This window comes from Marmota flaviventris, chromosome 16 (genome assembly GCF_047511675.1).
Source record: "Marmota flaviventris isolate mMarFla1 chromosome 16, mMarFla1.hap1, whole genome shotgun sequence".
Classification (NCBI taxonomy): domain Eukaryota; kingdom Metazoa; phylum Chordata; class Mammalia; order Rodentia; family Sciuridae; genus Marmota; species Marmota flaviventris.
The window spans coordinates 16955014-16968188 of record NC_092513.1 but is presented as its reverse complement, the minus strand read 5'-3'; the positions used below and the strand labels follow the sequence as shown (position 1 = coordinate 16968188).

Genomic DNA, 13175 nt, shown 5'->3' with positions numbered 1-13175 from the left:
CCTGAGAGAACCGGAAAGGCTGGAGCAGGTGCCTGTGAGTGTCAGGAGACCAAAACAACTCCCTGAGGTTCTCTGCTACACCCAGAAGTTGCAAAATCCAAACTCTAAACACACAGAGAAACCATGTGGCTACCTGCAGCCCCTGTGGCAAAGACTGCTAAGAGGGAGGGAAGAGCAAATCACGAATATATTAATAAAATGTAATGACATCATTAAGTTGGGTTACTTGTGTTTAATTTGGCCCATCATTCATTTCAGGCTTTCCCGTGAGTTTAGCTTTATTAGTTTTTTAATTAGAGACTGACTTACAAAATGCTATTTGTTTCTCCTGTAGAGAATTCAATGAATATTTAGTGAAAGATTTCTCTAAATAATAATTTTTAAAAAGGTGATTAAAAGCAACTTTCAGCTGATCCAAATAAAGGTACAGTATCAAGTGAGGCCAGGTATGGCCTCCCCAGTCTGGTGAGTCACTGAAAGTGGACGCCCTCTCAGAGGGGCAGAAGCTGGGAGCAGGGGATGTCTTCAAGGACTCTGGCTGGAGTCAGCAGGCCCTACCAGTGGCACCACTTCCATCTGCTGGTCTGTGACATGTCCCCATTAGGGTCTCATTCTTGACTGGTGAAAGCCTTGTGACACGAGTTTATGCAAACCAAAATCAAGAATGTCATAGCAAATGTCAGATGTGAATGCCAATCAGTGCTAAGAAGCTGACTGCAACCGCGAAGCCCTCATCAAAGTCGGTTTGTTTTCTAGAGCAGAAGGAGGAAGGGAATGGATTCTTTTGCATATTTTGACTTTTGGGGATGTGAAACAGAAATGAGGGAGGATTTTAAATTAAAACACAAGTACACTACACATTGAAGATGGGGATTTAGCATGGGGGGGTTATGAAGAGCTTGCATTTAAATTTATTGTTTTGGATCAATATCACAATATTTGCTAGACCATTCCCAGCCTTGATCCAGTTTCTTGCTTTTGGCATCCTGGATCTTAGTGCACCTGGATCACTTCAATTGTCCTATTTTTACAGAGATCTCAGGTGTTTTGGTTGCTTTAAAACTCAGCACTAACAATACAACTTTAAGACGCTAACCCAATTTAATCATCCGAGTTTTACCCATATCCTCCCTAAAGCCGAACAAGGGTCCTATGCTGTGCTAAGAGTTAGTAACATGGTGGTGGGGCGGGGCACTGAGGGGTATTCGGAGCCACCTTGCTCTGGCTCCCAAGAGCTGATTGTGGGCATCTCCACCAGCTTCACAATTTGTGACCACATGGATAGAGTAAAATTAGCCGTGCAGAGGGTGTCTGCTCCATGGAAACTGGAAAAATACAGACCAGGTAGGGGTGGGCATGGGTCGACCTAGGCAGATGGGTGATTTCCCCTAAGAGGGAATACATGACAAATGTGGATTCCACCAAACTGTGGGAGACTCAATGAATGGCCCTCTGGTGGCAGAAGCGTCCAGGAGCAGCAGCTGTTAGGCTGTGGCGATGCCAGATAGGAGGCACAAAAACCCATCTTTCATTTTCATTAAATGAACGAACAGGGTTATACTCCAGCCCTCGACTCTCTCTGCTCAGCTAGTTATTCTAAAAAGGGAATCGAAGAAACAAAACATGCTGTGTAAGTGTCACAGGCTGGAGAACCCCACACAGCAGGGCTGAGCGCCAGCCAGTGTGGACGCCGACAGAAAAAGGTCAGATCCAAACTCCCCCCAACCGGTGTTCCCAGCATCCCCATCACTACAAGGTCACCCTCTTTCATCAACGATGTGCCTGAGGGTATTTGCAGCCCAGTGACAGGACACAGGAGGACAGCCCTTACAATCTCATGGAAATGGCTCCTGAATCGCCCCTCGTTTCTCTGGCCATTCCTGAGCTCCCCACTGGGTTGGAAGGGTCTGTGGGGACATGCACGCTGGGAGCTGTCACGGGGAGCCCACTTCCTCTAACAGGCCAACTCACGTTGGCTTACCTTTAATATCCCCGTGACTGGAAAGCTGTCTGAGAACTAGAAGAAGACAAAGAAGAGACTGGCTTCAGTCCAGGTGTCCGTTCGCGAGTGGGCGGGGCCAGGGCTTCCACCTGAGACTGAGGAGCCGCGGTTACCTTGGGCGGTGAGGTGGAACTCGGAAGCCACTTTTCCACAGCTGTTCTTGATGCAGCAGCAGTAGAGACCCTGGTCCTTCTGACTGGCTTGAACGATGGTCAAGGAAACAGCGGAGTTGTCCCCTGCACTGTAAAGGGGGACATTAACATGCACAGACCTAATCATTCCTAAGTCGCATTCTCCTAGTGCCCTAAAGGAGAGACAAGGTAATGATTCCCCCCTTTGTGTTCCCCCCCTCCCCCTGTGGTCCAGCGAAAGGACTAGACCCCGACCGGCTATCTGAGCATCCATTTATCCGCGGAGGACCATGACCCTTAGGTTTAACCCCCCCACACACTCTAACTGGCAGGAGGAGTCCACAGAAACAAGCCTGAGGCTCAACTGCCAGGCTCAGCTGCAGAGCCCAGAATTACAACAGTCACCTGGGAGTTGTCAACAACACATCTGCTCAGAATTCACCTCAATTATGCACTTGAAGAAAACCTGGTGACTCCATACCCTAACCTAAACCCAGAAAACAGGGGACAAAACGGGTCCTTTGTTTTACATAAAACATCACCACTGAGGCCCACCTCCTTTTGGTGATGTCTTAAAAGACAGAGTCTTGCTGTGTTGCCCAGGCTGGTCTTGAACTCCTTAAGTGATCGTCCTGCCAAATCCTCCCTAGCAGCAGGGACTACAGGTGTGTGCCACCAGCTTGGATTTGGGGGACTCCTTTAAAATAGTGTCTTCCCCTGGCGAATACTACCCACCTATCCAATATCATTAAGTTCCAGACATCATGCTCTGAATACAAAACAGAGTGGTGGCAGGTATTGGTGCTGAAGGTGGTGACAGCTAGTGCACACTGAGCACTTGGTAGGTATTGGGCATTGTGCTAAAGCACTTAGAGGTCTATGCTCAGAATGACCCCGTAGGGAAGATGGTTACTCTTCTCATTTCACAGATGAGGACCTGAGACTTTGAGAAATTCAAGCCAAGGGCCTCCACACAGCCAAAACATCTCACTGTCACATGCACAAGCAGAGCATGCTACCACTTTCTTCTTGGTTTCCTCCACATCTACTTTTCTTTTGCTTCCTAGCCATGAGGTGAGCAGTTTGCTCTCGGACATTGCCACCCAACATACCCACCAGAAGCCAAAAGCAACAAGTCTGCCAAATATTGGACTGAAACTTCAAAAACTATGCACCAACATGAACCCTTTTTCTTCATAAGTTAATTATTTCAGGTGCTCTGTCATAGTGATGGAAAGCTGAATAACACAATAAGGCAGTGAGATATTTCATGGAGGGACTTTTAAAAGAAAACACTCAACTAAAAGTAGGGATGAGAGATTTTACCTAATATTTGAAAACCCACCTGAAATAATATAAATGATCTCTCAATATACAAAGGAATTATCATTTCCAAACATTCTCAAGTGTTAGTGTAGAGCAGATGGGTTCAACTAAGCTATTGCCAACATGAAATGAAGCAAATACTACTAAGAATTTAAAAGACTTCAGTGCTTACTATTGACATATGCTCCCTAGAGGGAGGTGAGGTTTTTGTAAATATGCCTCAAATGGAAAAGGAACCTGGAAAATTTAAGCACCAATCAAGCCTGTTTAATTGAAAAACACTGAAAACATTAGTTAATTGTTCTTGGCTGACAGGTTCAGCAAAAAAAGTTAAAATGAATACTTAGTACTTTTAAAATAAAGTTCTAGGGGACCTCCTTGACTTAAAAGTCAGTCTACTTCTTCTCCATTATAATAATCTTTTAAAGCCATACATAGGACAGGCAGGGTCATGGTGACCTTTTAAGCTAAGTGATTACTGGATCAATCACGTCTAATTAGATTTTCTGGGGTGATGCTGATAGAAAGGAAACCACAGCTCTCGTCTTCCATAGCTGCATTTGGGAAAGAACTTCCAGATGTTTGTTCCAAGAAGACAAATCTGATTTAACTGCACAGAAACCGTCCGATTTTCTTCCATTTTCAATCTATACACAACAAGCTGAAGGGCATGTGAACACCTCTGTGGCCCCAGGGCTGACCTGGGGCCTCCTGGAGCAGGAGTGGGTGCCTGCAGGCTGTTTGGGTTACGCTGGTTTCCTGGAGGCAGGTGATTTGTGTCTAGAATGCAGCAGAGGAAGCCTGCGTTCATCAGGTCAGCTGAACAATCATTAACTGCCAAGAGGCAGGTTCAGCCCACACCAGTGTCCACGGCAAGAATCCTCACTCATCTCTTCCTCAGGGTCCCCTCCTGTGCTGTCCTAGGGACCCAGAAACTAACTGGTCTCCCCACCTCAGAGACAGCTGCCTGTCATCCTGAGTAGCTATTACGTTTTGGTAAACTCATGGAACTTTTCTTCTTTTTATTCACCTTTGTCAGATTAATAAGAGTTTATGCAGCAGAAAACACTCATTGGCGACACACAGACACACAGAAGAGAGTTCTTTAGCCTCAAGACCACAGATCCTCAGTCAAGAATACTAGCATGTTTCCTGAGTTTAAACTGTAAGGAAAGGTCCTGTGACTTCCTAAGAACACGGAGCTCTCGGGCGGCAGAGCCCAGGTGAGAGGCCAGGTGAGATGCCCCGTTCAGGCATCTGTATGCCATTCCCACTCTTCTTGGAGCTGTGGGCAGGGGATCTTTACTTCCATTTGCCTTTTCACTTCCTATAATTTATGATTTTATTTTGTAACTACTTATTAAAAAATAAGTGTGTATCAACTGTGAAAAGCAACCAGGATCAAATACCCCACCTTCTCTGGACTTGAGCTATTGACTTTGAATCTTTTGTCCACCAGATGGTAGAATCTTCGTGAACTTCTGCAAACTGGCAGCTTAAGTTTACATTTTCAGGGTGGTCAGGGAACATCTCGGCCTGGATCTTTTTCAATACGACTGGAGCTAGAAACAAGAGAGGTGTAGGTCAGTGCGGGCAGAAGACTTTCCCATGGCATCTTATTTAATTCTCACAATTCTGAGAGACAGGAATAACACCCCCAAATTATGAATGAGGAAAATGAGTGAGAGGTGATGTGCTTGCTTGGACAGTTAGAAAGTGAGCAAACCACTCTGATGGAAAACTCCTGTTTTTCATTACTTAAAACTCCTTGGGTGAGGTCTATAGTGCCCTCTGTGAGACAGAACTTGAAAGACTTTTTTTTTTTTTTTTTTTTTTTAAAGGGTGGAGCAACCTAGTCTGTAGGACCTGGGCTAAATAAAGATGCTTTTAAATAATTACCAGGTGATCCAGGTCAAAATTAGATCCAGAGATTAGGAAGTAGAATAAAATATGAACTACTCAGGTAACTGCAGTTAAGTCTCCAAATGTAAAAGACAATTCAAGAATAAATTATTTGTTGAAAAATGCTCGATCCTCAAAGCTGTCTTTGCTAAAGATGGCCTATGGACTGGAGTGATGTGGACATTGCTCTCACTCTCCAAAGAGGTGTCTACTTGAATGAAACAGGAACCAAACGGAAATGATTTCAGGGGCTGGAATGAGACCTTTAAATATCACCTTTTATTTTTATTGGTGAGGAGCGCAGAGCCTGACCTGCAAATGTGTAGTTAGTCAGGGAAGCCACTGGGTGGCAACATAGACGCCAGAACACCCGGAGGACAGAGTCAGATGTGCGAGATGATTGAAAACGTGCTCTGCAGCTTCAGGAACAAATGTTACAAACATTATATGATCCACAGGCAAGCCAAAAGTATCCCTCGGGAGGCTTTGTTTACTCGTGTTCCACTCCAGTGAAGAGTGTTGTGTTGTGTTAAATGAGCTTCCCATTTTTCCTGGGCCCCCCGCAGACACTTGGCTATAAGAACGCATATTTTAAAGCTAACTATGTGCCCAGGAAGCGGCAACGGGCTGGTTGGTAACAAATCCCTCAACCAGAGAGTAGCTGAGACTACTAACAACATGACTGGAGCCAAGTGCGTCATCATCCAGAGAGAAAACACTCCACGTCCTTACTGATGGCAAATCTCATTTGGTTCTTTGGGCTCTGCAGCTCCTGCCCAAGCGGAGGCTGTTCCAGGGCACAGCCTCAGATGCTAGACCCAGGTCTTGACCAACTCACCTCCACCTGGGCTATTCCCTTGAAGTCCCTTCCACGTGGTGGCAATCTTCCTGGGCCATCTGGGGACACCTACATGTTCTGAAGGCTGTTTTAAGTGTTGAAGACGAAAAAAGTGGGATGGTGGAGAGAAGGGCCTTAAATGGGTATAGAACTGAAGGGTGGGCTCTGGGAGACAGGAAACTGGTTCAGCAAGGAGCCTGGGGGCCTTGGGAAGGATTGTCTGAGTGTGAGAGAAGAGCACTGCAGCCAAATGAGTCAGAGGAGGCCCAGGAGCGTGGCTGTTTATCAAGTGTTGAGCAAACACCACACAGAAGTCCTCTGGTGGACCTGAGGCTTCCACTGTCCTGAGGATGCCTCGAAAAGGTTACCTGGCCTTTGTTTTCTTTCTTTCAGAATCATCCAAGTCCCTCCCCACCCCCTGCCACACGCACACTTCCAACTCCTAGCCCACCAGGTCACTGACGGGGGGCACTGAATCTGGGCTGCTCCAGGGGAGGGGAGGGTGAGCTTCAGACTGTGGGTACACAGGCAAGGTGTCACCACAGGTCTGAAGGGCAATACTGAGCAGAGATGAAGACTCTGCACCAGGCAGAATGGGAACTTCTTAGCCTGGTGTCTTCCTAGTGGTAACATTAAAAAAAAAAAAAAAATGAAATTGCTGTACCTTACCCTGGAAAGACAAAACTAAAAATCTTTTGAGTATGTGTTGGTGGAGTAGGTTCTAAAGAAGGCATATTTAGAATCCGTGATGGACAGACAACTCGAAGGTAACAAGTTACAAGGAAGAGGCAGACCATTGTTGAAGGGGAGCCTATACAATCTGCCATGCCAAGTGGTAAGAGCCAGAAGAGAATCATCTCTCCTGTCACTTGTCCTTGTCTTTGTTGCTTCATATGGATTAGGGCACACGGAAGATTCTTATTGAATAAGTACTCGCTGCACTAATTATCACAAGTAATTGGGGTCACTGTATAAAACAGTATGTCCTTAATAAATGAATAGTCAGGCAGTTGTAGACCAAGCCAGGTAAGGGCTCTTTCAGAGAAATGGCCTCGTGCTTGTTTGTAGTTAGGGCCAGAAGCTGGAAGGACCGAGGCACTGTCCTACCTTTCCCTGAAAAGGAAAGACCCACCCAACAGGCATCTCCCCCACCACTGGGGAAGGACATAGAATCAGAGCCTACCTGGGTGTGAGCAAAGCCCTCCTGGGACTCAAGAAGAATTCAGGGGAGAGTGCCCTGAATGCTCCCTCACCAGAGGCTCCCCTTTCCGTGAGGCCTGGTGTTCCTCAGAGAAGAGAGGCTGTGCATTAGGAAGCACTCTTTCTTCTGATACTCAGTTGGTATCGAGTCAGACACAATGACCCTGTGTCTGAACGAAGTTCTGAATTTATTTCATGGGCATTTGCTTCATGTTCCTTTGCACTTGTATGTGGGGATGAGTCCTATTATCAGCACCCCCATTTGATAGGTGAGGAAAGCGAGGTTTCCAGAGGCTGAGGCATTTGTCCAAGGCTGCCCAGTTCCTGGGAGAAGCCGGACTTGAACCCAAGCAACCCAGCTTCTAATCTGGGCCCTAAACCACCGCATCACAGCTCCCTCCCACATGGGCCCAAACACCTGCAAACATCCCAAATCTCATTTGCCTCTTCATGGTCCCCACAGCCCTGGGGGCATTGGTAATGGTCCTTCACTGCCACATTGGGTTGGTCTGGTCTGGAAAAGTGTTTGTGTCTATCTCAAGGTCTCTTCAGGCCCCTGAGCCTGTGGCCCACTGCCCTTGGTCCCAGCTCGGCTAGCACTGTGCCTTTGAGAATGTGGCCCACCCTGTCATCAGCCCTCAGTGCTTGGGGTGGCGATGCTGGGCTCAAACTCTCCCACAGCACGGCTCTCGGCATCACCCTTCCTTCCACAGGCAACTTGAATAGTTGTGGTCAAGAATCCCAAATAAAATTTTTCCCTTTAGGCTGAAACCACTTCTGAGATTTGTTTTTAAAAAGCATCGCTTCTTTCCCTTTCATATATTTCAAAATATGCACTAAGAAGCTGTTGGAGACCCCCCTCTCTTCAGAAGGCAGTGTCTTCTGCCATCTTTTCAGAACCAGGTCTGAGAAGGTCTGAGAAAAGAAAAGCTCGGGCCTCAGGGTCAGAGGACCCAGGCATAGTAAGGACCAAATTTCTCCTCCAGGTCACCTGGGCCAGAGCTCTGCCCCTGCCTGGGCACTTGTGCTCTGGCTCTCCGTACAGTTTTCCCCGCTGACTTCTGCACTGTGTGTGGAAGGGAAGAGGCATTTGAAATAAAAGAGGCCCGTTTCAGGGTCTGGAATGGAATCGGGGGCTAAAGTGATACTATAACTGCAATTACAAGGGCTTTTGAGGTTCAAGTGGCTTGAAATCTGGAACTCAGCCACCAGAGGTTAGAGGAGGTTAAGTTCAGAGAGCGCGAGGGTGAGTTGGAAAGAAATTTTATACTCATATTTGGAAGAAAACCAAGGTTAAGTTAAGCCATTTTGAGTGAACATCAGTGATTAAAGAGGAGAATCCCAAAAATGCCACTGGAATACTTCTTTCTATATATCCTGCTGTGTTCTTTTTAATTATACTAATTAGCCACATTGTTTATCTTTTTAGATAATTTTTAAAGGATAACTAAAAATAGAAAGGGATTGTAATCATGCTCCCTCAATCAAACACACCTAGAGCAGCCTTTCTCAGCCCTTCTCAGGTGTGCCACCCCGTCCCCCATCACCTGGGAACTTGGTAGGAGTGCAGATTCTTGAGCCCACCTCCCCATGAACACTGCATCAGAACTCTGGTGTGGGACCAGGAAATCTGGGTTGTAACAAGCCCTCCAGGGATCCTGATGCCTGGTCAAGTTTGAGACCCACAGGCCTGCGTCCCAAGCCACTTGTCCACACCATGGCATCAATGGCCACCTGCCGGATGCTTATCTGAATTGCTAAGGGCTCAAGAGGACACAGGAACTTCACACCTCATCTTACAAACCCAAACTTCAACAATGAAGAAAAAAAAAAAGCTACAGAGCCTCACCTTTTCCTTCTCTTTTGCAAGCTACCTTTTTCGGGTCTTTTTTCTCGTCTGAGCATGATAAGGATTTTTCAAGCTTAGGGATCTTTTTAAGAAGACTCAAGTTCTTTCTGACATTTTCCTTCTCTTCCAATCTCAGTCTCAGGGCTGCCACCCTGGACAGAATTTTCTTCTTTACTCCCTCAGCTAAATGTCCACTGCTCGAGGTCTCCTGCTGCTTCCTGACCTCCTCCGACGTGACCACTGCTGGATGGGTCCCTGGTAATTTGCCAGCCTGGGCAGCCACGCGGCTGGGCTTCTTCACGCCCGGCTTCTCCTCCCTGCCCAAGTGGAAGCCCTTCTGCCACAGGTCCTGCAGGAACTCAGAGGAGTTCTCTGACTCACATTCTCCAGAAATGAAAGCCAAAGTCATCTGGGGGGAGCCAGATGAGCCTGAGGGTTTGGTTTCCCCAATTTGAGGCTCTTCTGTTTTCAGTTCCTCAATCTGAGAGCTGAGTGAAGAGTGAGAGATGGTTCCTTCAGGAGGTGAAGCGCAAGGTGACAGCGTAAGATCACTGGAGAAGGGCACACATTTCCCACACTCGTTCTCCATAGTTCCCCTTTCCTTTGAGTCAGAAAATATGTACTGATGGTTTCTGGGTTCAAAAACATCATTTTCAGGTCCATCATAAACTGTGGAGTTGTGAGCATCAACCCCAACAGGTGCATGTGTTATTGAAAGACAACCAGAAAGAGGTGAAGTGGGGGAAATAAATTTGGCTGTGTCCTTTTGACTTTGTTCTGCCTCCCCTGAGATTCTGCCCCTGCCCTCTTGCACTTGGCTTATCCTGCATGTACTTGGAATTCTTTGCCCACCTTCTTCCGCTGGCCACCTGGCAGGTTGGTCTTGCACCCCTGCCTGGTTATATTGACTTCCTTCAACCTCTTCTCTCTCCCTGTCTACTTGGTCTTGGTTGATTCTGGTTTTGCTTGGAATGGTTTCCCCACTGTCCTGGGGACATGGAACTTGCAGAATGGCAGGACAGATGTCCACTCCCTGACCCAAGTTTCCATCAGCTGATGTATTCCCCTCTCTGATGGCCCCTAGTGTGGAGTCAGAAGGTTCCGGTTGCTCAGCCCTGGGGCGCTCCACCACACCTGCCTCACCATCAAGAGGATCTACAGAGGACTCTAGGATGTTAAGGGAGGTCAGAAACTGTTTGAAGAAGACAGTGGGGGCCACCTGGAGCTGGGTTTCCTCCTGGTTAACGTTTTCCTTCCTGCCAGATTCTGAGGCCTCTGATCGTGAATCTGCGAGATGTAATTCCTTTTCATCAACAGGGTCCACAGACGACTCCAGTAGTCTAGATTGGCTCAAGCCCTGGGAAGGAGGAGTGTTCCCATGTGCCCTGCTAACTGTTGCTTCTCCTTCACAGGTTTCCTTGTTGTTGGCCAGAGCTGGACCTGTATCAGCCTGAGGACCATGAGCCCATGCTGCTGTTTCCAGCAGGTCTGCCTCAGACACAGCAGCATCAGGTAGAGCCCAGGCCTTGTCGGGGGCTATGGAACCAGCTTCTGCCTCCCTATACTCAGGGTCTGTCCCTTGTCTTGGTGGCCAAATTTCAGAAACAGAAGCCTCTAGGGTTATAATCTTCAACTTGGCTCCTGCTTCCCAACTCCCTAGTCCAGAATGCTCCTGGGGTGTTTCAGAGACAGATGGAACACCGCTCAGAGGCTGACTATCTTCTTCCGCAGCCGCTTCTGCCATCATGAAGACACTGGTCTCTGGGCCTGAGCTGCACCTTCTTTCTGCCCTAGACTTTGCTGGAGAGGCCTCCAAGAGCACCTTGCTGGCTTCCTCTTGTGCAGCCAATGCCAGGGGCAAACTTTCTTGGAAATCATCTACAGAAAGAGAACCCTGGCAGAATGAGCTGTCCAGTTGGATTCTCTGCTTTGTTTCACTTCCTTTTTCTTGGAAATCCTGTTCAAGGCTCCTGATGTCTGCTCTGTCTGTGGACTGACTCACATCTCTAGACTGATTATCGATCTGAAGAGGGGAAATGTTACAGAAACCCTCTCCCTCAAGAGGTGGGGGAACATGACCAGGATCTTCCAGAACACTGAGGGCCAGGCAAGGTGAATCTTTGTTAGATTCAGTTGTGGAACCACCAAAAATATGACCCAACTGTACGTTGGAAGGTAACAGAACAACAATTTTGTCCGCTGCCTCAGGTGAGCTGTCCTTGGCACCATCTGCAAGGCTGTTCTCAGAAACTGAAGCAACTTGGCACTTGGCTGGGTGGACTTTGGTGGCAACCGCACTCATTGATTTGTCCTCAGTCTCCCTGGGCACCTGAAGACCCTCGACTTGAACAGTCAATGCTGCTGGCTTCTCCTGCCAAAGCTTCAAGATTGAGCCATGATTGGCTGGTGAGCCGGTGGTGACTTGGACACTGGGACTCTGGTCACCTCCTTCCTTAAAGTTCAGGAAAGGGTTATCCTCAGAGGAAGGAAGATGTGTCTCCCCACGCCCTCCCAAGCTGAGTGGGATTGGGCTCTCCTGGCCATCTTGTGCTGTGGAGGGCAAGATGCAGGAGGAATTCTCTACCTCAGTCTGATGTCCCCCTGCATTGGCCTCCTGTGACATGTTCCAGATGAGAGGACTAATGAAAAGAGGGGACACAGCTGTGTTTTTGTCCTTGCTGTTTGCACATGTAGACTGTGAAGGCTCAGAACCTCGTGTTTGTAAAAGAACTGCCAGTGTCTTGTCATCAGAAGGACATAAATCACATACTTTGCTTTGACCTTCTGTGAGCTCATAGTCCATGCAGCAGATTTCTTGAGGCAAATATTTATCAGCTGGTGCCCCAACAGGAGAATCCATGGTATCACAATACATTCCTTGGTCACTGACTCCAAAACACTCTGTCACACATGCTGCTTTTCTGCTCCTTGAGCCCTTGCACACGTTCTCCAAGGGGAGGCTGGTGTCTGCAGAGCCAGGGGAAGCAGCAGAGAGAGGCTCTGGCACCTCGGGCTCCTTGCAGTCAGCACCAGCATCCCAGGGGAGATGTGTTGAGGGCCCAGCCAGGGACATCTTTCCAGCATTGGCTTCTTGGGTGTTCTGTTCATGTTCTCCATCTGCCCCAGAACCACCAGGTGGGTGGCCTTCTCTGCCTGGTTCTTCCTCCTGCTGTGGGCCTTCAGCATGACCCCCTTCCTCTAGGTATTGGGTCCAAGATGCATTTTTCTTGTGGATCCCCCATAAGTTGGAGAAGGAATCCATTGTGGTCCCGGTGAATGGAGACTCCTTCCCAGCAAATTCTGGGAATGCTGGCTTCTGGCTGAGAGAACTTCTCTCCCTGGCTGTTTCCTGAATTTGCCCCTGGGAAGATGAAAAGTGGTATTAATAGAATTGTTCCTGGGAGAGGCCTCAGCAGGACATAACAGCAGTCCTGAGTGTTAATCCTCAATGATTGTAATAATGGACAAGAAGAGCTGGAGTGACTGAAATCTGAACATGAATCCCCCAAATCACCCTAGCTGTTAGAGACTTCCTGGCAAAATACAAATCTAAGCAATTCTATGTTCCACAGGACCCTTGCCCAAATTTACCATCATAAGCAAAAAGCTACCCGACACTCATCATTTACTGAATAATTTTTCTCTTCCTCTCTCTGAGAAAAAGAGATGGAAATAAATTGAATGTTAATGATTTTGCTCTAATAAGTCACAACATGATCTGTGTGCCGCTTTCTAGAAAGATGACTTTCACTTGACCATTACAAAGGAAATACACAGTACTTGTAAAGTAGCAATGAGCAATCTTTGTCCCCCAAATATGACAGTTTTCTAGTTAATAATGATACTAAAGAACAGAGAGAGGCCTGTCCTTTGAGCCCACCTCTAATGAATTAATGGAGTTATAATAGGTTATCAGCACCGCCAATC

General features: G+C 47.4%; 1 protein-coding gene across 1 annotated transcript in view; it reads right to left on the bottom strand.

Annotated features, from left to right (window-relative positions):
• Alpk2 (alpha kinase 2) overlaps positions 1 to 13175 on the bottom strand; it is a 112644-nt gene that overhangs the window by 28828 nt on the left and 70641 nt on the right. Inside the window, exons 5-8 of the mRNA XM_071602713.1 lie at positions 9249 to 12609; positions 4874 to 5021; positions 2116 to 2243; positions 1982 to 2017 (exon numbers count right to left, since the gene is read on the bottom strand). Of these exons, the coding sequence (XP_071458814.1) occupies positions 1982 to 2017; positions 2116 to 2243; positions 4874 to 5021; positions 9249 to 12609 (3673 nt within the window). The remainder of the gene's footprint in view (positions 1 to 1981; positions 2018 to 2115; positions 2244 to 4873; positions 5022 to 9248; positions 12610 to 13175) is intronic.